This window comes from Cololabis saira, chromosome 17, assembly GCF_033807715.1.
Source record: "Cololabis saira isolate AMF1-May2022 chromosome 17, fColSai1.1, whole genome shotgun sequence".
Classification (NCBI taxonomy): domain Eukaryota; kingdom Metazoa; phylum Chordata; class Actinopteri; order Beloniformes; family Belonidae; genus Cololabis; species Cololabis saira.
Window position 1 is genome coordinate 35,650,292 of NC_084603.1, and position 22,276 is coordinate 35,672,567.

The following is a 22,276-nucleotide window of genomic DNA, read 5'->3' on the forward strand; positions in this document are numbered from 1 at the left end:
TTATTTTGTTATTGCTAAGGCATTGACAAAAGAACTGAACCTACAATGTTGTTCCTATTCCAAGGTACTTGTCTGCTCCAAGCACAAGCACCGACAGTGAAAGACTGTTTATGCTGCATCTCATCTCATCGATGAGGAGGAACCGACGTGCATGTGAGGAAGCAGAGAAGCTACTGTTCATAAAGAAGAACCTGCCACTTTTCCTGAAGAAGTAGGATAAGCAGATTTATGTCCAGGACAATTATTCATTTGTTGTGGGTTTATCCACTTCTTTTGCACTTTTTTTTTTACAATTCACTTTAATGCAATCAATGCATTTCTTTTGTTTTAAGGCCTATGTTGCAATTTTTCAGCAGTCAGTTATAGACCTAATGTAAGATCAACTATGGCCAAAAAATGTATTTTGCCAATTTATTTATTTTACGGTAATTTATTGTGCTTTGTTGGTATAATGTCTGCTGAAATATTTAAAAAATGCTGGGAAATTAAAAAAATAAATAAATGAAAAACTGCGAAGAACTATGTTTGGTATGTTATTCAGTATTCGGCCATGTGTTTATTATTATTTTCGGTTTCGGCCACAAATTTTCATTTCGGTGCATCACTATTAAAAAGTTAAGCGCTCTGGGATTTGCTGGTATCCAACTGTTTTTTACATTTTTATATATTTATTTTTTAAACATCAAAACTTAACTCTTTTTATGAAGGGGGACTAAAGTATCAAACTGGGGGTGTGTTGGTGTTGGCTGCAGTTACGTTCTTTGGATGACCCTAAACTACAAGTCAGGATTAACAGAAGCCGAGGGAACGTTTCACATGGACGTGGAAGTGTGTGAGGGAGTTCAGGGTTTCCTGGACATTCGCAGGAAAGGGGGGAACAAATTCGTCAACTTTGAGCTTTTACTTATGTCACTGACAACAGCACTCAAGCCAGGATATTCCAGTTTAAAAAGAGGAGTTGCAGCCCTCAACTGATGTTTATGTTGTAATTTTTTGTTTTGGCCTGAAGCTCCACCCTCCACCTATCTCCCAATCACCAAGTCAGTATTGTTTCTGAAGCTCCACCCTCCACCTATCTCCCAATCACCAAGTCAGTATTGTTTCTGAAGCTCCACCCTCCACCTATCTCCCAATCACCAAGTCAGTATTGTTTCTGAAGCTCCACCCTCCACCTATCTCCCAATCACCAAGTCAGTATTGTTTCTGAAGCTCCACCCTCCACCTATCTCCCAATCACCAAGTCAGTATTGTTTCTGAAGCTCCACCCTCCACCTATCTCCCAATCACCAAGTCAGTATTGTTTCTGAAGCTCCACCCTCCACCTATCTCCCAATCACCAAGTCAGTATTGTTTCAGCATCCGGGTTGCCAGCTCGGCTCTAATTATGGCAGCCATGGCAGCCTACGTTCCTGCTGCATTCTGCAGCTACCTGGCAACCTCTGGTCGGGGGGAGGAGGGGGAGGGTACACGCCGCTCAACAATATTTTGAAAGTGACTGCAGTACCAGTTTTGGACATTTCTTACAGACGGCTCCTTTAAGGCCACGTTTACACGTAGCCGGATATTTCCCCCTGTACGTTTTGAAAAATACCATAATTTACAGGAACATGCATAAATATCTGTTAAGGTGCTATGAGCAGCCAAACCTACAGGGGGCAGTGTAACAAGAAGATAAAGTCATGCTAGCCAATCAGAATCCTGGAAAAAAACATCAACAAATGACACGAGTAACTTCAAGTTACTTCCAAGATGAACAAGAGTCTTTCGTTTGGAGTGACAGAGTTACTTCTAAGTGTGACTTAGAATATTATACAGGTAAAATACAAGAAAATATTGACGGAGGCCAAACAAATTGTAAACACAGGTCGCACACATGACGCTGGTGATGTTTCTGTCGCATAATGTGACGTTCTGAAGCCTAAATGTCCATTTCTCTCCGTTTACAAACAAACGTGAAAACAAGTTTTTGCAAATCTCCATTTTAGCCGGAGTTTTCAGAAATGATGGTTTTTGGTGACTTTGAGCTTTGTTTTCGTGTAAACGAACGGCCAAAACGCATGAAAACGCCACCGTTTTTGCTCCGTGTAAACAGGGCCTAAGTCACAGACAGCTTGCTCCCTACCTTCTCCATCTCCCCGCTCTTCCTCTTGCGTGCCGAGTGCGTGATCTTGACGGTGACGGCGCTCTTGTCTCCCTGCCGCCGCAGGGCCATGCGGTTCGGCTGCAGGGGGCTGAAGGAGATCTCCAGCTCCGGCCGAGGGAAGCGGCTCGTCCTGCCGTTCTCCGTGGAGATCTCCGAGGATTCCAGGACTGACGGATAGCCGGCTGAGCTCTGTGGGAGCAGGCATGAAGTGAAAGTCAGGGGTCGTACACACTGGCAGGATGTCTGGGCTCAGAGGTCACAGGCCTGTTACCATGACAGCATTGTGCTCAGCTGTCACGACAGCCCTGATATTGGGAGAAGTGACTGTTGCCGGGGCAACGCAGCATCTGAACAAGGTTCAGGTTGCCAACTGTTAGAGACACATTTATTCTCTGCAACATCTAAAACGCTTGTCCACCACAGAGTCATGTAAAGATGGGAAAGTCAGGCTGAAACTTTAGAGTTTGAAGAAGTAGTTTTTAACGCACGGGTGAAAAAATATGATAAATAACATAATCCACAACCACAGAAATCAATATTCAAAAAGCAAATTAAGAACACCTTGGAATATCACATGTACAGGATACCATACACACACACACACACACACACACACACACACACTTATACAGATACATATACATACTGGACAGGGTAAGGGGTATTTTTGATCTGATTTTCATGGCCTAGATGATGTTTTACTGTATATTGGGATGTTTCATGTATGTTTATTTGCTTTAAGATAATGATTTACATGTACGGTAAAGTTTAATGTAGGTTTGTCGTGTTATTTAGTTTTCTTTCTTTATTTCTTTATGTCTCTGTGTTTAAGGGCATAGCTAACGGGGATCCTTACAAATAAACAAATAACCCCAAATCGCAAATAGTTGAGGCGAGATGGAAAACGCTGTTGCAACACTAAGAAACACAAACACGGTGAGTCAAATTGAAGTCGTCACGTTGAGATCCGTTGTGAGACACGGGATTCAAAGTGTAAACAGGTAAAACAGCATAAGTTTTCTTACAGCGTCTACTCAAACTACCACTCCAGGAGTTACTCTAAATCATTAGCGAATGACAACTAAAAATAAAACAAATCCTTTTTTCTTCTTTTTGAATCACTGCAAAATTTCCCATTTATGCCAAGAGCTGTGGTTTTAGTCTCCACGTCATCTCATGAGCTTACCTGGCTGCCGACTGACACTCGTGACTGTTTCCTCTCTGACTTTGTGTTCGTGGACTCATTCTCAGGTTTCGTAGCAGGACTCTCGCCGTTCTCGCTCTGTCGTAGACAAAATACCAACTAAATTAAATATTCGCACGCATCACTTCATCATTTCTCTACTCTACATTTGTTTGACAGGAAAAAGCGGAGCCTCGGGGGGATGTCAGCTCGCTACCAGATTTGGATATCAGTTTTCTCTGAAACACAATAAAGCTCTGCCATAGATTACAGCTCATTAAATATTCAAAATAGCAAATTTATAATGGGTGAATGATAACGCTGTTTAATCTCCGATCAGGAGTAATCTTAATTTTTTTCTTTGGTCTTTCTGCATAGAACTTATTTAACACCAAAAAAACAACATGCAATGAACAAAATCAATTCTCCTCTTTGCAGTTTTTGTTCAAGTAACACCACAGGATCATTCCTTCACATGTTTTGGCAATGGCCGCCTGTATTATCATTCTGGCAAAAAATCAGTGTGTGTGTGTTTGTGTGTGTGTGTGTGTGTGTGTGTGTGTGTGTGTGTGTGTGTGTGTGTGTGTGTGTGTGTGTGTGTGTGTGTGTGTGTGTGTGTGTGTGTGTGTGTGTATGTATGTATGTATGTATGTATGTATGTATGTATGTATGTATGTATGTATGTATGTATATACATATATATATATTAGGGCTGTTCGATTTTGCCCAAAAATAAAATCTCGATTTTTTTCTCTCAAAATCCGATTTTCGATTACGATTATTTTGTGAATTGACAAAAGGCAAAGAAATGATTTCAAATATGCTGTTTTTTTATTGAACATTTGCCCCATTGGGCTTTAAGTGCAAACTTTGCTCTTATTAAACCAAAAATGAATGAATAAAGTGCAAAACTCTGTAAAATAAGTTGAAAAAAAGTTTTAAAAAATATAATAAAATATAAAGTTTTATCTCTGAAAAACAATCTGCAAATCTGCACTTGCAAACATACAGTAAGTTATATTTCCAATTAAATAAAACAAGACATTTTCTAATTAAACTAAACTGGGTCTTTGCATGCTAAATAATAATGCAACCCATGAAGGAGGTGGAGGTGTGTAATGTCAGTCATTACATTTGCTATTCACATTTGCACGTTTTTTGCAAGGAACACGAGCCGGTCTACCGCATCTGGCTTGAGGGATCCCCGGTGGCATGTTACAACGCCCCCTCCTACACTAAAGAGCCTCTCCCATGGGGCACTTGTCGCAGGTATTGAGAGGTATTTCCATCAATCATTAATATGGTATCAATCATTAATATGTGTGCAGACAAGGTAAAAAAAAAAAAAAAAAAAAAAGTGAAAAATCGATTTTACGATTTTCACGTTTTAACATCGTTCTAATTACATAATCGCGATTACGATTTAAAATCGATTAATCGAACAGCCCTAATTATATATATATATATATATATATATATATATATATATATATACATATCATTTAAACTTACACACGATCTACCAACATGTCACTGGTTTAATCTGTTTATGGACATTTCACATATGGAACTTTCAGCGCCAAGAATTCATGGTGCGAGACCCGGGATATTAAAAATATGGACGCATGCCATTGAAAAACTGAAAGAGTTTCTGAAAGGCTTTCTTGTCTTGCTTGTTTTGTCCTGTTGTTGCGTTATTATTGTCTTGTTGGATCGCTACAGGCTGGTTGGGGGGACGGGTGATTTAAAGTTTTTTGCTATATAATTGTGTCCATAATTGTTCGATTTGATTGTATGCATCAACAAAATAATAAAAAAAACAGTTGGTCACAAAAAAGAAAAAGGAGTAAACTTAATTCGTAGCAGGATTTGCGTTTCTGAGAAAGCAGTGCATCATTAAAACCAGCCCTGGAAGCGTTCCCAGGTGTTAGCGGAGAAGCAGCACTGGCTGTGACACTGATTGGACGAACCACATGTCTGAGAAGAGAAACTTCTCTTATTAACAGAAAACAACGAGGCAGATTCCAGCCGCGGCTGGATGACAGGCATTCTGAGAAGCATTAAACACACAACCCAAACAATCAGCGGCCAGATGGACTGGAATGCTTCTGGTGCGTCTGCGAGCTGATTATCGGGATATGAACAGAACACGATGCGTGCTCGCCCTGCTGGATTTCTGCACTTCTTCTGCTTTCTGTTGGACTCCCTCTGCACGTCTATAACTGTGTGCTGTCAAACCTGATAAAGGTCATAAGAGTTTCAATATGTGGTTAAATTGCAATTTACCGACCACAGGCAGTGTGTTGTCTAGACTTGTTTTTTATCCATAAAGAGCCTGATTCCTAATTCTTCCCATTATTTCTCCTGAGCAACGAGGTAAACGCAGGCGGGTGAGGCTGATGATTGTTTGGCCGGTCTAACGGTAGGCAGACTTGTGTGTGAGAGATGCTGCAAACCACCACCTAAACTAAACTGAATCCAATCTGCAGACTTCGTATCACAAGCTCATTGAATTCTGTGCAGACTTCCATGATTCAGGTGTCCCGCCCATGTGGTCTTGTGACCAGTTAGGAAAAAAATATTGTAGGAGGCTAGTTTAATTATGCCTTGATCTTTGTTTATTAATTGTTTGTGTTGTATTTATTTATTTATTATGGGCATGCCAAGTAGTGGCATGACCATATTACAATCGTCCAGAATGGCCCAAATGGCAATGTTGCTAGCATTTTGCTAACAAGCTAAAGTCGCAAAAGTCCCACTGCGCACCAGCGGGTGTACAGCATGACTCCGGTCTGATGTGGAAAAAAAAAATCCCCAAAAAATACAACACGGCCCGAAAAACCTGAAAAATGAAGGCGATATATTAGTATACAGAAAGGTTTCCCTTTTTTTATTATGGGCATGCCAAGTAATGGCATGACCATATTGCAATCGTCCAGAATGGCCCAAAAGGCAATGTTGCTAGCATTTTGCTAACAAGCTAAAGTCGCAAAAGTCCCACGTCACACCAGCGGGTGTACAGCATGACCCCGGTCTGATGTGGAAAAAAAAAATCCCCAAAAAATAAAACACGCCTGAAAAAATGAGGAAAAACATGAAAATGAAGGCGATATATTAGTATACAGAAAAGGTTTCCCTTTTCTTATTCTTATTCCGCACTTTTTTTCGTCCGTTAATGCGGCCCGAACCGCAACGTGCACCCATGCATGGCATACATCGTTGGATGCGTCTCCATCGTTCCTGGATGGGCATTACTTTTCTCAGTAAAAAGTGTTACCGTGGCAACGCTAGACGCCAAAAAGCAAAAAAAAAGGCGAAACTTCGGACGCTTATTGCTCGGCCGAACTTTATCGTAGAGACATCGTTCAAACTTTCAAACACTCGGCCCGATTGGCACTAACGGACCGTACAAGCTCATTATGCATATTATTACACTTTTTGCGATATTGGCCTTTCATTTTTTTTTTTTTCCCGTCCAACTTTGGACGCTTGTTGCTAGGCAACAGATTATCGTAGAGACATCGTACAAAGGTTCCCCGACTCGGCACAGTGTGGACTTCAACATGTTCAAATTTCATGAAGCTGTTATTTAAGGAAATTTTATGTCAAAATCCAGGCCAAATGGCCCCATTCATTCGGATGGGTTTTTGTACCATGGTGAAAAAAAAAACCTATCCGTTAACATAGCCTGAACCGGAACATGCACCCATGCACGGCATACATCGTTAGATGCGTCTCCATCGTGCCTCGATGGGAATTACTTTTCTCAGTCAAAAGCGTTACCGTGGGGACGCTAGACGCCAAAAAGCGCGCTGCATTAATAACTATTGGGAGCACAGGAATGAATGAAATACAAGCGTAAAAACACCTCAAACTGACATAAAACCACCCCGAACACAACCACTACAGCCCCAAACCAAAGCAGCGAGAGGGGTCGAATGGGCAGTAGGGCATGCCCATATCAAAATTTCCAGAAATTTTCTAGTTTTTTTTGTTATTATTTAGTTTTTTTCTTTCTTTTCTTATTTAATTTAATTTTAAATTTTTATATTTTCTATGGCATATGATATGATATTGTGAGGAAGGGACAGGACTAAATAAGCGTTCTGCTTCCTCCTGTTCCCTCTTGAACACATTATTTTGCTGTTGTTCTTTATTTCTGGATGAGACTGTTAAATTGTTTTGCTTTTTTTTTGATATTTTGACACTTTTAATTTGGTGGTAATTTGTTGTTGTTTGAGATAAAGCCAACAATAAATAAACAATAGCTCAAGTGTTGCTAAAATCTTACTCAAAAACCAAAACCAAATTCTGGAGAAACATCTGGTGGTTATTGTGGGTTTTGTTTGATTTGTTTGAGACTGACCGGAGTATCCGAGTGCTCATGTTTGTCTGTTGAGTCCTGGAGCTCGTCCTTCAGTCGTTGGATCTCAGTCTCCTTCTCGGCCAGAGCTGCCTGCAGGTCTGCAACGCTGGGAGCATCAGCATCATCCTGCAACACAAAGCTCAGACACTGAGCTCCAAGTAGTTAGGAATGAGAATCAGATTATGGTTTTGAATTCTGATTTAAGGAAACGGGCATAGACAAACAAGACATAAAAAAAAAAAAAAAAAACATTTTGTTGTACAGCCTTTTGAGTCCATCTCTGCAATCAAGTGGTTTGTGTGACTGTCAGTGAGACTTATGCACCTGCAGATGCCTACAGATGCACGGAGACACCTGCAGACATCTGCAGAGCCCCGCAGACGTCCGCAGACGCCCGCAGACATCTGCAGAGCCCCGCAGACGTCCGCAGACGCCCGCAGACATCTGCAGAGCCCCGCAGACGCCCGCAGAGCCCCGCAGAGCCCTGCAGACGCCCGCAGAGCCCCGCAGAGCCCCGCAGATGTCTGCAGACCACCGCAGACATCTGCAGACCGCCGCAGACATCTGCAGACCGCCGCAGACATCTGCAGGGGTGTGCAGGCATCTGCAGACCCCTGTAGACACCTGTAGACACACGCAGACATCTGCAACCCCTGCAGACCCCTGTTCCAGTCCAATCCTCATGAACATTGTCCTGCTGTCTCAGCTTTGAAGGATTTCTGAGGCCGACCAAGCTGCACAGATTCACGACTCCCTGTACCAGATGCAGCTAAGCAGCTCCAGAACAGAACAGCTGGGCTGTGATGTCATCGAATACGCTGCTGCTCCAATCAAAAGAAACTGAACAGTATGCCGCGGTCCTCGGAAGTACAGTCTTCTGAGACAACCTGCCAAGTACAGATACACCTGCCCACTGGGTACTGAGAAAATAAACCTTGTGAAGGAGGAAAGTACTTCAGATTATTCATAAAAGGTCAGATTTCAGTCTTTGGCCAACTTTGGCTGATAAATGACCTGCATGATCACCAAACACCTGACTGAACACCTGACTCATTCTTCAGCCCACGTCCAGAACCTGTCTGGAACATTCAAGTGTGTCCTGGTCCACAATGAAAGGCCGTCTAACTCGCCTCCACAGAGGCAGCGGTGAATCACAGGAGCCGTCAATCACAGAGACCTTTGGGTGTGTGTTCAGTCCTGCAGCAGCTGAACAAAGAGCTGCCGGCTCCGGACCTGAGCTCCATCTGTCCTGGCCGTCACACTTTGATCCTTTACTCTGATCGCTCACAGCTGAGCTAAGCCCACATTTCTGCTCTTGAAAAACTGCTAATGTAACACAGCGCAACTAAATGTGAAGTGTTTGAGCAGGAAGATACTGTGTTGTTTTCTTTTAGGAGGCGCTCACAGCCCACAGATGCATCACAGGCAGTATAGTTGTGCTTCATTATGAGCAGATGTCATTTTTCAGGCTTTTCTTCAGCGTTCAGGCTTCACTCACTCTTCAGTCAGCGGAGGTGGGCTGACACTGAAACCAATTACATTACGCTTCTCTCACTTCTCCTTTATTGCATCTGTTACATAACCGAGATCAGTGAAAAGCTGAATAAATGAGACGTGTTTGCCTGAAAATGACACACAAAGTCAGCAAATGCATTTGTGAATTTAGAGACACATCAGTCCTGATATCTGGTTGATCAGCTGACAGCCGACTGTGTGACACCCAGCCTACATACGGAGGAGGAGACTGAAGTCTGATCGCAGGCGGAGGCGGCTTTTAATGCCACACTTGGATCAGATCAACCATGAGTTCTGAAGCCTTGGAAAAGGTACATTTTTACTTTGTTATTGAAGTTTTAACCTGTTCACCCCTAGGGGATTTTGGAGGTGAATTTCGCCAATATGCATAATCTTGCATAATCTTGGTCCCAATGGATAGCTAAAACCTCACAGCATACATTTCCAGTGTCAGGAAAATTGTCAATATTGCAAATTGTGATAAACCAAAGAAAAAAAAATGAAATTTTTATTCTCATCTCATTTTTTTTTAGTTTGCACAGTGGAAAACACCATGATAGCAATGATAGTAATTTTAAAGACACCACTGCCTGGATTCAGCAACTCCTCGACTACAACTGTACCAAGTTACACGAGAATAGCTTCAAGTACATAGATTTTATAAAGGTTTTAGTGTGGATAGGACCAGGCAGACTCTCTATTTGGGCACTAGGATACCTATACTGGGCCAAAATGTGCCAAATGTGTTTTTTTACCCTTTTTGAAGGGGATATGGCTGTAAAATACTATGATGATTTGATGATACATGATTTCGTAAATGTAAAATCTCAATCCAAAAATCACGTCACTGATCCAAGATGGCCGCTGCGCTCCAGCGTTTACGCTCAACGGTAGAGGCCTGATGGATGAAGTCTTGTTCACGTGTAATATCTCGTTTGAAAGCTGGCGACATGTAAAATGTCAACAAAGTTTACATAAATTCCCAAAAGCCACGAGGAGTCAACAAAATGGCCACGACCGGCAGGATATGAGATGACGGTGGATGAAGCAGTTTCACTACTATGAAGGATTAAGCCGTGAATTCTGGTCAAAGAATGGTGTGGATAGACTGAAAATGACAACGGAACGGTTAGGAAATAAAATATACTGCTTTCGGTGGAAATAGCTTTGGGATTTGCTGACGTATTAGCCCCTTTCACACAGAGATTCCGCAATATTGGTGTAAAGAAGTCCTGCCAATACGCCGCCTTTGTTGGTTCACACAGAACCATACAACGCCGGCATAACGCCGCTCCCGTCTGTAAATTCACACAGCATGCCGGCGTTCCGCAATCAGAGGCGTGACGACAGCGTCAGTCCGACCGTCATGTCAGCGGCATGCCGGCTGTGTCATTCACACAGACCCCGTTTCGTCTCTGTGACGGCTCTGTGACTACCTCCGCTGCCGGCTTATTGGTGGGGCCACTTGGCCCCCCCATTCCGCCTCCGTGACTTTCACACAGAACAGCGAGGCGGCTTAAAGGCGCAACGTTCCCGCCTCGAACTGGCTGTGTGAAAGGGGCTATTGTGTGATGAACTGCTGGCTGTGAAATGTGAATTTTGGCTTTCTATTTATTTTTGAGATTGGCATGAAGTGGTCGGCCCAGAAAAGATTATGTTCGGTATCATCTGAAAGTGGAGCTTTTCTAGTTTCATATGATACCCACTACGTTGGGGTGGAGAACATGGATCTTGCGTTGTTGTGTTTTGATGCGGGTGTTGCTCATGTTTGGGGCGCCATCTTTGTTGCATATGTATTTTGAAGTTGTTACAAATCAAATACTTTGTTGACAAAACGTACTTGGAGTTTTCACATAAGGGCTTTGGGGCTTCTTGTTTGAGAAACAGTTGAAAGAAAATACCCTGACAGCACTTGAGGAACTTTTTAAACACATGAACTGGTGCCAGAAGCTGCTGGAGTTTGAAAAATCTCATTACACTTAAAACAAGACTCATCACTGGAAAAAACAACAATTTTCACCTGTTTCAAGTAGATTTTCACTTAAAATAAGTAGAAAAATCTGCCAGTGGAACAAGATTTTTTTTTGCTTGTAATGAGAAGATAAATCTTGTCCCACTGGCAGATTTTTCTACTTATTTCAAGTGAAAATTTACTTGAACCAGGTGAAAATTGTCAAATAAGTTATTTTTCTAGTGATGACTCTTGTTTTAAGTGTAATGAGATTTTTTTGACTAAAAATGAGACATTTTAACTAGAAATAAGACAAATATCCCTGGTAAGATTTTGAGTTTTTGCAGTGTGTGCCACAAACACCTTCCAATAATTCCTCATCTCCTCCTGCCAGCTGAAGAGACGTAACAGGATGACTTATTTCCCCCAGATTCCTGAGCCCCATCTCTCCGTGTCCACCTGAGCTGCCCGGCTCCCAGGTTGTTGAGGACTGTGATGCTGCACTGACCTCTGGTGGCGGCGGCTGAGTGTTTTGTTGCTGCAGCTGCAGCTGCTTGATGAGTTGGTCTTTCTCTGCTTGGCTGCACAGAAGCTTCTGCAGCTGGACCTCCAGCGCTGCCACCAGAGTGTCTCTCTCTTTCCTCCACTTCTCCATCGCCTCCTCCTTCTCCACAAGCTGGGATCTCTGAGGAGGAGAGACAGCTTTACATGAACAACGTGAGAAGAAGACTGACTTTGTGTGTCTGTCCCTTTCATGAAGCTGCAGGACCAGGGCTGGGGATCAATTCAAATGTCAAGAATCGATTCGATTCCGATTCTTAAGATTCAGAATCGATTATCATCATATTTTATTTTAGTTTGCACTTTACATGCTATTTTTAAACCTTATATTTCATGTTTATTTTAATATTAATGTGCTTTTATTGTCTGAGTGGAAGTGTGGTTGATTTTTATCTATCTATCTATCTATCTAGACAATTTATGCAATTATTACTGAAAACTTTCATGTATTCATACCTTTAAACATATTTAAAGGCAAAAACATGGCACCAGTTATTCTTGTGTCCAACAAAAAAATTCCTTTTTTGGGCATAAACAAAAAAATACCAAAAGTTGTAATGATGAAAAAAAAAAAAAAAAATATCGATCTTTAGACATACAAATCGATTTTTAGGAATTAATATGAGAATCGATTTTTTCAACACAGGCCTATGCAGGACCAACAGAAGACAGGACAGTAACAAGAAAGTGAAACTTTTTTTATCCAGCTGCATTCTCAGATCAACTTCCATCTCTGTGACAGAGGGGCTTTTATTTTGGTAACCCCGTTGTGATTTGCTGCTGAGCGTAAATGTTTCAGGGGATTTCTTCTCACCAGTTGGCTCTTCTCATGACCGGAGCGTTCTCTGTCCTCGGCAAACTTCCTCATCTCCTGATTCCTCTTGTCCTCCGCTTCTTTAGCTTGACCGATCAAAGACATCTTTTCCTCCAGCCACTTCCTGCGTTCAGCCTGATGTTTATCCGTAAACGTCTGCAAAATAAAAAAACACTGAATGATGTGTTCAAATGGACCGTGTTGTCCACTCTTTAGAAGGCTACAGTGTTTGAACCTTCACGCAGCAGCAAACTTTCTTTCTTTATTTCAATCATTAAAAGCTGTTAAATATAATTACAACAAATCTCTTTCCTTGAATGAAAGGGAACAGAAACAAGACTAATCTTATTTTTTTCTGCCCCTTTTTCCTAAGAAATAAAATGTCTAATTTCCAATAAACCTAATAAAAAAAAAAACACACAAACAAACAAAAAAACTAAACCAAAACTACAACAAAGTTATAAAATAACACAAAATAGCTGTTGTCAAACAGACAGTCGTATTCGTTTTTGGATTCAAAGAAAAAAATATGACAATGGTGCTAAAAAGAGAGAAAGAAAAAAAAAGAAAACCCACCTAACTTAACAATTATCATATTTATTCATCAAACTGGCTTTTATTATTCTTTTAAATGTAATGCTTGATTTTTCATTCTTTGGCTTCTGTATCCAGATTTTTCCATAAACTGATAACTTTTACAGAAACACAACGTTCCATTAATTTTGTCCTGAATTTTTTTTTTTTTTTTTAAAGATCTCTGTTCCTTTTAAGTTGTACTTATTTTCTCTTTTTTCAATTTTTTTCTATATTTTGATTGGTAAAATGTTCTTATGAGCTTTCCACATAATTTGCAGAATTCGGTGGTTCCACTAATTCAAACAGCTACTTCTCCTAATATCAGCAGTCATTACTGGCCGTCACTGGGACAATCAGACAAAAATATAATTGGCTGAAGGGAATCTTTGAATAAAATACTTGTGGTTCTTCTGTTAGATAAAAACATACAGCGTTCCTACCTTCAAGCTTTCTCGAGCTTGAGCAGCTTCCTCCTTGGCCGCTCTGACGTCGTCTGACGGGCTGTCGTTTCCACGGTGCTGCAGCAGCATCAAACCTTTTAACTTGTCCACCTCTGAAACAAGTTCAGTTCAGAGACATTCAGACAATTATAGGAATAGTTTCAGAAACAAGTACTATCAGGGTTCTTACACATCTTAACCAACAAATTTCCATGACTTTTCCATGATTTTCCCATGATTTTCCCATGCTTTGGCAGCAAGTTTCCATGACCTCTAAAACCTCAATGTATGAATGAAATATAGGAATAAAACTATGTAAAAAGTCACCACAGTGGAGATCTAATGACAATTATGGTTTTATACAAAATAAAAATGTGTTTAAACTAACACTGATATACCAGCACTATGTTGTAGTATATGTTGTATAGTAATCTAATATAACTGTAATAACTGTAATAACAACTGATCTGCATGATGCGCAAGATGCTAGACAAGTCATGCGTGAGAACGCGCAAGACTTTTCTATACGAAAAATGTATTGATCAATTTTAAATCTACCTTATAGGCTGTTATTACTAAATGTTATTATTAAGTGAGAAAAATAAATTCCATGACTTTTCCAAAACTTTTGGGGTGAACTTATGTTCCCAAAACTTTTCCAGGCCTTGAAAATGACATTTTCAAATTCTATGACTTTTCCAGGTTTTTTCAAAACGTATGAACCCTGTACTATTTACATCCATAACTACATGTACGAGTAAGACATTTATTGTCTTTTCTTGGGAGACATATTCTGTACATTCACTTTTATTATCATCGTTTCTCAGTTTTATAGTCCAAACTTTTCTAAAGTGTTACTCCAAGGTGATGTTGAGACTCTACATTAGAAATGGAAATTCAAAGTGAAGCTTTTTATGAACTTTCCTTTAATGCATTAGTAACTTTCTCACTTCAGTTCAACATGAGACTACGTTCCCCGTGAGACGAATCCCACGTTAATCAAAGCAGAAACACACGCTGGACTTGCTCACCGCCGGAGAGTTCCTGGATGAGGGTGAGTTTCTCCTCCAGCACCGTCTCCATCTGCTCCTGCGTGTCCTCCTGCTCCGTCAGGGCCAGACGCATGTCCTCAATCACACGCTCTCTGGCCTCCAGGTCTGTACACGGACAAAAAAACAGTCAAGGACATGCAAAGGAAATACAGGAATCCCTGGTTTTTCATGGGGGTTATGTTCCAAAAAGAACCCGTGATAAGTGAAATCCATGAAGTAGCATTTCTATTTTTTTACAATTATTATACAAGCTTTCAAATTGCATAAATCAGCCCCACCGCGACCCAATTAATTGGATTTGAACGGGAGAAAATTAAAAATGATTATGAAAAAAATACAATAAGTACAGTAGGACAAATTGTGACTCGCTGCTCTTCTGATGCTGCTGCATCCTGACTCGCTCTGTACACTGCAAAAACTCAAAATCTTAACAAGAATATTTGTCATTTCTAGTTAAAATGTCTCATAGTCAAAAAAATCTCATTACACTTAAAACAAGAGTCATCACCAGAAAAATTACTTGTTATTTGACAATTTTCACCCGTTTCAAGTAAATTTTCAATTGAAATAAGTAGAAAAATCTGCCAGTGGAACAAGATTTATCTTCTCATTACAAGCAAAAAAATCTTGTTCCACTGGCAGATTTTTCTACTTATTTTAAGTGAAAATCTACTTGAAACAGGTGAAAATTGTTGTTTTTTACAGTGACGAGTCTTGTTTTAAGTGTAATGAGATTTCCTTGACTAAAAATGAGACATTTTAACTAGAAATAAGACAAATATTCTTGTTAAGATTTTGAGTTTTTGCAGTTTAAAGCCCGCGGTGCAGGTGTGTTTTTACCAGAGAAGAACATCGTTATGGGTCGTTGTTGTCGCTCTTTTTTCTTCTGGGCAAAAAGATTCTTATAAACCGACACCATGGATTATATCTGAGACTGTAATGAACGATTCATCAAAGGCTCCCGTTCCTGAGCTGCTGCTGAAGCTCATTGGCCGTTCTCAGCATTGTTGTTAAGAGACCAAGGTTATTGACACAGGAAGTGAAGAAGCGGGGAGACTGTTTAACCAATCAGAATGCAGAACACGATGCACAATGGAAATACGTGAAGCAGCGAGACGTGAAAGGTGAAGCGCGTTATAGCGAGGGATTACTCTTTACCACGGATGTGTTTTACCTGTACGGGCCTTCTGGGAGAGTTCGGGGGTGTCGTCAGATTTTGGGTTGGATTGGTCCTACAGGGGGGAATTGATGAGAGAAAAGTGTAAGTGTGAGGAAGTCCAAGGGACCGTTTGGTTGCTGGAGCAGAACAAGAAAAGAGCAAACAAGGCCTTCTGAATATGGTTCTGATTTCAAACAGATCCCACCAGTTTGAGCTGCTGGATGGCTCGGTCTCGGCTGCTGAGGTCGGACTGAAGCTGCTTCTTGCTTTTCTCCACGTCGCTCAGCTTCTGTCTCAAAACCTTCTCCTCTTCTCTCATGCTCGAAATCTGGAAAGAAAACAAAGTGGATTACGGAAGAGTAGGGCCATGCCGGAGAAAAAATATTTGAGAGGGGAAGATTTTTTTTTTATTGTGCACTATGAGAAAAAAAGTCGATATGTTGAGATTAATGTTGAAATACAATTTGGTGAATGAAGTGGAAATGTCTCCTCTGGTCCATCAAATCCAGTTAGCAGAGTGACTGACAGCTATGCAGCAGCAGCCGTAACTAACTAACTAACTAACTTACATCCTTGGAGTGGAACGTTAAGGCTACGTTTCTGAAGTTATGCAACTGCATATGTGTGATATGTGTTTCAAATCAATATCGTAAAGCCAATTTACTTTTTTCTCAACATTTTGACTTTTTTCTCGACATTTCAACTTTTTCCTTGAAGTGCAGAATGAAAGAAAATCTTCCTCCCCTAAAATATTATTTCTATTTTTCTCCAGCCTGGCCCTAATACTTTCGTACTTTCCTGAGTTTGCAGTGAAGGAGTAAAAGATGAGTAAAAGAAAATATCCTCCTCACCCTGTATCTTTACTGACGGGAAGTAACTTGTTAAGTCAACATAAGATAAAACACCGGTACGGCATCATTAGCTCAGTTCTTTATACGGTTAGCCGAACTTTGTAGCTGCAGGTGATAATTTGACATTTCCAGGAAAGTAAAGAGCATGAGCAATTGGGTTTCCAGGGTACGGAGCTGCAGGATGACGTGAAGTCCTGGATTATTCTATCGTTGCAGCACGTCATTGCTCACCAGGAGCAGCGTCGTGAGTAGGGTTGCTACCCGTCCCTGGAAATACGGAATTGTTACGTAATTTTGAATTAAAAGTTGCGTTCCGTATTGAACCAATACGGACATATATTATGCTCTTATTTATTGATGTCATAACATACAGGTGAAGGTCGGAAAAATTTGAATATATTGCAAAACTTAATTCGTAGAAAATTCAACTAAAGGTGAACCACATTTATTATTTCCCACTACAGTCAAAGTGAGATATTTCAAGCCTTTATTTGTTATAATTTTGGTGATTATGGCTCACAGTTTATGAAAACCCCAAATAAGAAATCTCAATATTATGAAATCAATAAACAATTCAATCATCAAAATTATAACAAATAAAGGTTTAGCACATCTTGCATTGCATGTAATGAGACTATGTCATATATTAGTTTCACCCTTTAAGTTGAATTATTGAAATAAATTAACTTTTACACCATATTCTTCACCTGTAGCTGTATTCTACATCTTGGCTGATGTGGACGTACGTAGCATAGGAGGTTATTTCAGTAGCTAGTATGGTTGTCTGTCTGTACAGTCATGCAAATTCATTGCTATTAAAGCACTTTAAACTAAATCCAAGCATTTTGGTTTTTCATATAAAATAAATACATGTCTATGCAGTTTAGAAGTTTTGGGGATGTCCCTTTTTTTGGCGCCTGCACTGCTGAAATCGGGGAGTCCCTTACTTCTATTTCTGAAAGGTGGCAACCCTAGTCGTGAAGCCGCCTGAGCTCACGTGACATGTGTGTGTACAGTACTGTACCTCCTTCTGGACCTGCTGCATCTGCTTCTTGTAGTCGGCCAGTTTCTCCTTGAGGTCTGAGGAGTCGTCTTGTGTCCTCTGCAGATCCAGACTGAGGCCCTTCAGCTTGTCTGAGTCCTGATCTGCGTTTTCCTTCAGTCTAACACAGAGCAGCAGGACAGCGTTAATAATCATCTGAAATCGTGCCAGTGAATTAGATAAAAACACAAGTGTGAGTTTAGCAGGAGGTCATGAGTTTGCTATGCTTATATGAGCTTGTATTCCTTTGCCATGATTGTAATATTATGGTCTGCTCTGCTCTTAAAACTACCGATCCATGGGTCGGCATGGCAACAAGTGCTCTATGAATAAAGGATACAGCGGTCTCTAGTGAGAAATCTGGGAAAATGAACCCCCTCCGGCTTGTAAACCACTTAAGAGAGGAGATCATGTTGGAAATATGTTAGACGTGACAGATCTGTGTGATATTAGCCTGCAGGTTCACTTTATGAAGAAGAGAGCAAAAATGCTACATCTGGAGAATTATGTTTAATAAAATAGTGGCAGAAACACGACAGGAAAAGCTTCTTCAGAAGAGGGATGGCAGAAGTTAATCCTCAGCTGCATCCTGAGTTTGATTAAAGCAACAGAAAGAAAGACGTTTGCCGTTTCTAGCTGAGAGAACCCTCCTATAAACACTAAATCACTTTTATGACGATGTCCAACATTTACGTGGCCCCTGGCTCGGTCACGCTCCCTTTCTCCCTCCCATCAGGACTTCCTTGAGTCTCCTAATCTCCCCTAACACGGTGTTCAGTGGAGCTGTGAGCTCCTTTCATCCTGTTGATGTGGGAAACTTCTGAAAAGTGATACGGCAGCAACGTTGTTGTTGCTGAGACGACTGGGACACTTTCTTCCTCCGGTCTGCTGACGAGAGGCCAAAGCTTATGAAAGACTATTAGGGCCAGGCAGGAGAAAAATAAAAATGATATTTTAAAAGGAGGAAGATTTTTTCATTATGCACCAAGAGACAAAAGTTGAAATGTCGAGGAAAAAAGTCGAAATGTCGAGATTAATGTTGAAATACAATCTCGACATTTCAACTTTTTTCTCGACATGCAAAATAAAAGAAAATCTTCCCCTCTCAAATATTTTTTCTCCTGCATGGCCCTAATACTCTTCCGTAAACGCTTTTGGTGCTTTTCCACTAGTACGTACTCAGCCCGACTCGACTCGCCTCCACTCGGTTTGGTTCTTTTCCACCAGGGGTCTAAGTGCCGAGTAGATACTTTTCTGTAACTATTCTGCCGAGGTTCTAAGCGGCTGAGTCGGCTGTATCTGACATCATCACACTACAGGCCACCGATTGGTCGGGGGGTTGGAGTCAGACGTCTGAGTCAGGATATGACATCGTTTCAAGAGCCACTCGCGGCTTCTTGTTCATTTTTTTCGAAGAACAATAGAACAATGGCAGCACAGAAATCTGTTCCGTGGTCAAATTCTGAGGTGGAGACCTTCTTAAACCTGGTGGCTGAGGAGAATATCCAGAGAGCTAGATGGGGCCACGACACGAGGAATGAAAGAATCTACCAGGAGCTTTCTCAGTCCATATCTGCTCAAGGTTACAAATATCACAGCAGCTTTGCTCCAACCTCCTACTTCTCATCTGGGTATTGAAAAGAAACGAGGGCAAGGCGAGTAGAGTCGAGTCAGGCTGAGTAGGTACTAGTGTAATCCATCATTTTTCGCAGGGGTTACGTTCCAAAAACAACCCGTGAAGTGAAATCCGTGAAGTAGCAAAGTTTTTTTTTTTTTTATTACAATTATTATACAAGGCTTCAAATTGCGGAGATCAGCACACTGCAAAAACTCAAAATCTTAACAAGAATATTTGTCTTATTTCTAGTTAAAATATCTAATTTTTAGTCAAAAAAATCTCATTACACTTAAAACAAGAGTCATTACCAGAAAAATAACTTGTTATTTGACAATTCTCACCTGTTTCAAGTAAATTTTCACTTGAAATAAGTAGAAAAATCTGCCAGTGGGACAAGATTTATCTTCTCATTACAAGCAAAAAAATCTTGTTCCACTGGCAGATTTTTCTACTTATTTTAAGTGAAAATCTACTTGAAACAAGTGAAAATTGTTGTTTTTTCCAGTGATGAGTCTTGTTTTAAGTGTAATGACATTTTTTGACTAAAAATTAGACATTTTAATTAGAAATAAGACAAATATTCTTGTTAAGATTTTGAGTTTCTGCAGTGCACCGTCCCACCGCGACCTGATTAATTTGATTTGAACGGAAGAAAATGAAAAATGATGAAATTAAGAAAATACAATAAGTACAGCAGGACACATTGAGACTCGTGCGTTCTCTGTGTGTGGTGGCGTTACCTGCTGATCTCCTGGCCCTTCTTCTCCAGCTCTGCGTCCTTGGTAGCGATGGCCTCGTGTGCGACGGCCAGCAGCTCCCGGCGCCGCTCCACCTCCCTCCTCCGGGCCTCCTGCACCGCTGCACTCTCCTCCTCCTCCCGCCGCTCCTCCGCCTCCCGCAGACTCTTCTGCAGACGCCTGACCTGGGTTTCCAGATCCAGCAGCTTCTTCTCCAGCTCTGCCTCCGTCTGGGCAGAGCTTTCCTTTAACTCAGCCAGCTTCTGCTCCATCTCTGCGTCCTTCTCTTTTATTATCTGCTCCTTCTCTCCGGACGCTGGTTGAGCTGCAGGAGTACTGAAGGACTCCGTCGTTGACTCCGTGCTGGGGGGCTTTGCTTCCAGGACTTGAGCCTGGGGGTCAGAGTTCTCCGTCCTGAGGGTTTCTGCTTCAGATATGGAGGAACCGGGGCTGGCGTTGAGCCGAGCTTCTCCCAGCTCGGCTCTGAGCTGCTCAGCTTCCTTCTCCTGCTCGCTGAGCTTCTCTCTGAGCTCATTCAACAGTGTCTGGGAGTTTTCTTCTTGTTTACTGAGTTTCTGTTGCAGCTCATCCAGTCGTTGTGTTGATAACGTCTCTTGTTCTTGCAGCTTCTCGTTGAGCCGCTCCATCTGCTGCGTTTGCTCCGTGACTTTAGCGTTCAGGCGTTCCACTTCCTCTCTGGAAGCCTCTTGTTGGCATCTGAGCTGGGATCTGAGCTCTTCCTGCAGTTGATGTGACGTTTCTTCCTGCTCCTTCAGCTTCTCCTTCAGCTCCTCAGCTTGCCGTTCCGCAGCCGCTTCCGTCTCATCCTGCTTCTCGCTGAACTGCTGCTCAGAAAGCAGCTGTTTGTGCTCCAGCTGTTCTCTCACCTGCTTCAGTTCTCTCTCCAGCTCCTGCTTCTGGTTTTGGATGCTCTCGTTCTTCTCCTTCTCCTCGTCCAGATTCCTCCTCAGCTCCGACACCTCCTCCTTCAGCTGATCCCCGACTCGTCCCGCTGAGAGTGCAGACGTCTGCAGCTCCTGTCTCAGCGTCTGGACTTCCTGCGTGAGAGTTCTGGCCTCAGAGGATTTGTCCTGGATCTCCTTGGATTGCTCTTCCAGTCGAGTCTGGGCTGCTTGGAGCTGGACTAGGACTTGTGCTGCATCCCCCGCCGTGCTGGACACCTGGGAGGATTTTACCATATCAGTTCATTAGTATCAAGATGGATTAATGAAACTAAACCTGATTTTTCCCTCAGTATGTGGTTTTGCCACTGCAAAAACTCAAAATCTTAACAAGAATATTTGTCTTATTTCTAGTTAAAATGTCTCATTTTTAGTCAAAAACCCTCATTACACTTAAAACCAGAGTCATTACCAGAAAAATAACTTATTTGACAATTTTCAACTGTTTCAAGTAAATTTTCACTTAAAATAAGTAGAAAAATCTGCCAATGGAACAAGATTTTTTTGCTTGTAATGAGAAGATAAATCTTGTTCCATTGGCAGATTTTTCTACTTACCGTATTTTCCGCACTATAAGGCACACCTAAAAGCCTTTAATTTTCTCAAAAACCGGCAGTGCGTCTTATAATGCAGTGCGCCTTATATATGATTCATTCATTCATTCATTCATTCATTCATTATCTTACCCGCTTTATCCCTTGCGGGGTCACGGGGGTCTGCTGGAGCCTATCCCAGCTCATTTTAGGTGAGAGGCAGGGGTTACACCCTGGACAGGTCACCAATCCATCACAGGGCCACATATAGACACACAAACCATGCTCACAATCACACTCACGCTCACACCTACGGGCAATTTAGAATCATCAATTAACCTAATATGCATGTGTTTGGACTGTGGGAGGAAGCCGGAGTACCCGGAGAAAACCCACGCAAGCACGGGGAGAACATGCAAACTCCACACAGAAAGACCCCTGCTGCCTCTTATATATGATCATTACGGTAATTTCTTTTACTGTAGTCAGGGGGATTGTGGGTAATGTAGTTGGTGTCGCCAAAGTAATGGCGCTAAAAACGTCGTCACAGACGTTAAAGACAACAGCAGCGACGCTGACTCGTATAATGGCGACTTTGACGAGACGGAGCAAAGCTGGTTTTTATTTTGTTAATAAAGTTTGACATACCGTACTTTTCTTCTTGTTTTTTTTTTTATTTTATTTTGCATTTGCTGTAGGATTTTGTAGCATTTCCTGTAGTGCAGCTCCATCAGGTAGATGCGTAACTCAACCCCAGCCACTATAGTACGGTA

The 22,276-nt window shown here is 41.5% G+C and overlaps 1 protein-coding gene across 3 annotated transcripts in view; it reads right to left on the minus strand.

Annotated features, from left to right (window-relative positions):
• The window catches only part of LOC133463518 (kinesin-like protein KIF20B), a 73,966-nt gene that overhangs the window by 29,797 nt on the left and 21,893 nt on the right, over positions 1 to 22,276 (minus strand). For all 3 annotated transcript variants that reach the window (XM_061745089.1, XM_061745088.1, XM_061745087.1), the window contains 11 exons: positions 20,012 to 21,189; positions 17,636 to 17,774; positions 15,966 to 16,088; positions 15,776 to 15,833; positions 14,581 to 14,706; positions 13,550 to 13,662; positions 12,534 to 12,689; positions 11,667 to 11,843; positions 7,693 to 7,818; positions 3,330 to 3,425; positions 2,123 to 2,332 (listed from right to left, as the gene is read on the minus strand). In XM_061745089.1, coding sequence (XP_061601073.1) covers positions 2,123 to 2,332; positions 3,330 to 3,425; positions 7,693 to 7,818; positions 11,667 to 11,843; positions 12,534 to 12,689; positions 13,550 to 13,662; positions 14,581 to 14,706; positions 15,776 to 15,833; positions 15,966 to 16,088; positions 17,636 to 17,774; positions 20,012 to 21,189 — 2,502 coding nt within the window. The remainder of the gene's footprint in view (positions 1 to 2,122; positions 2,333 to 3,329; positions 3,426 to 7,692; positions 7,819 to 11,666; positions 11,844 to 12,533; positions 12,690 to 13,549; positions 13,663 to 14,580; positions 14,707 to 15,775; positions 15,834 to 15,965; positions 16,089 to 17,635; positions 17,775 to 20,011; positions 21,190 to 22,276) is intronic.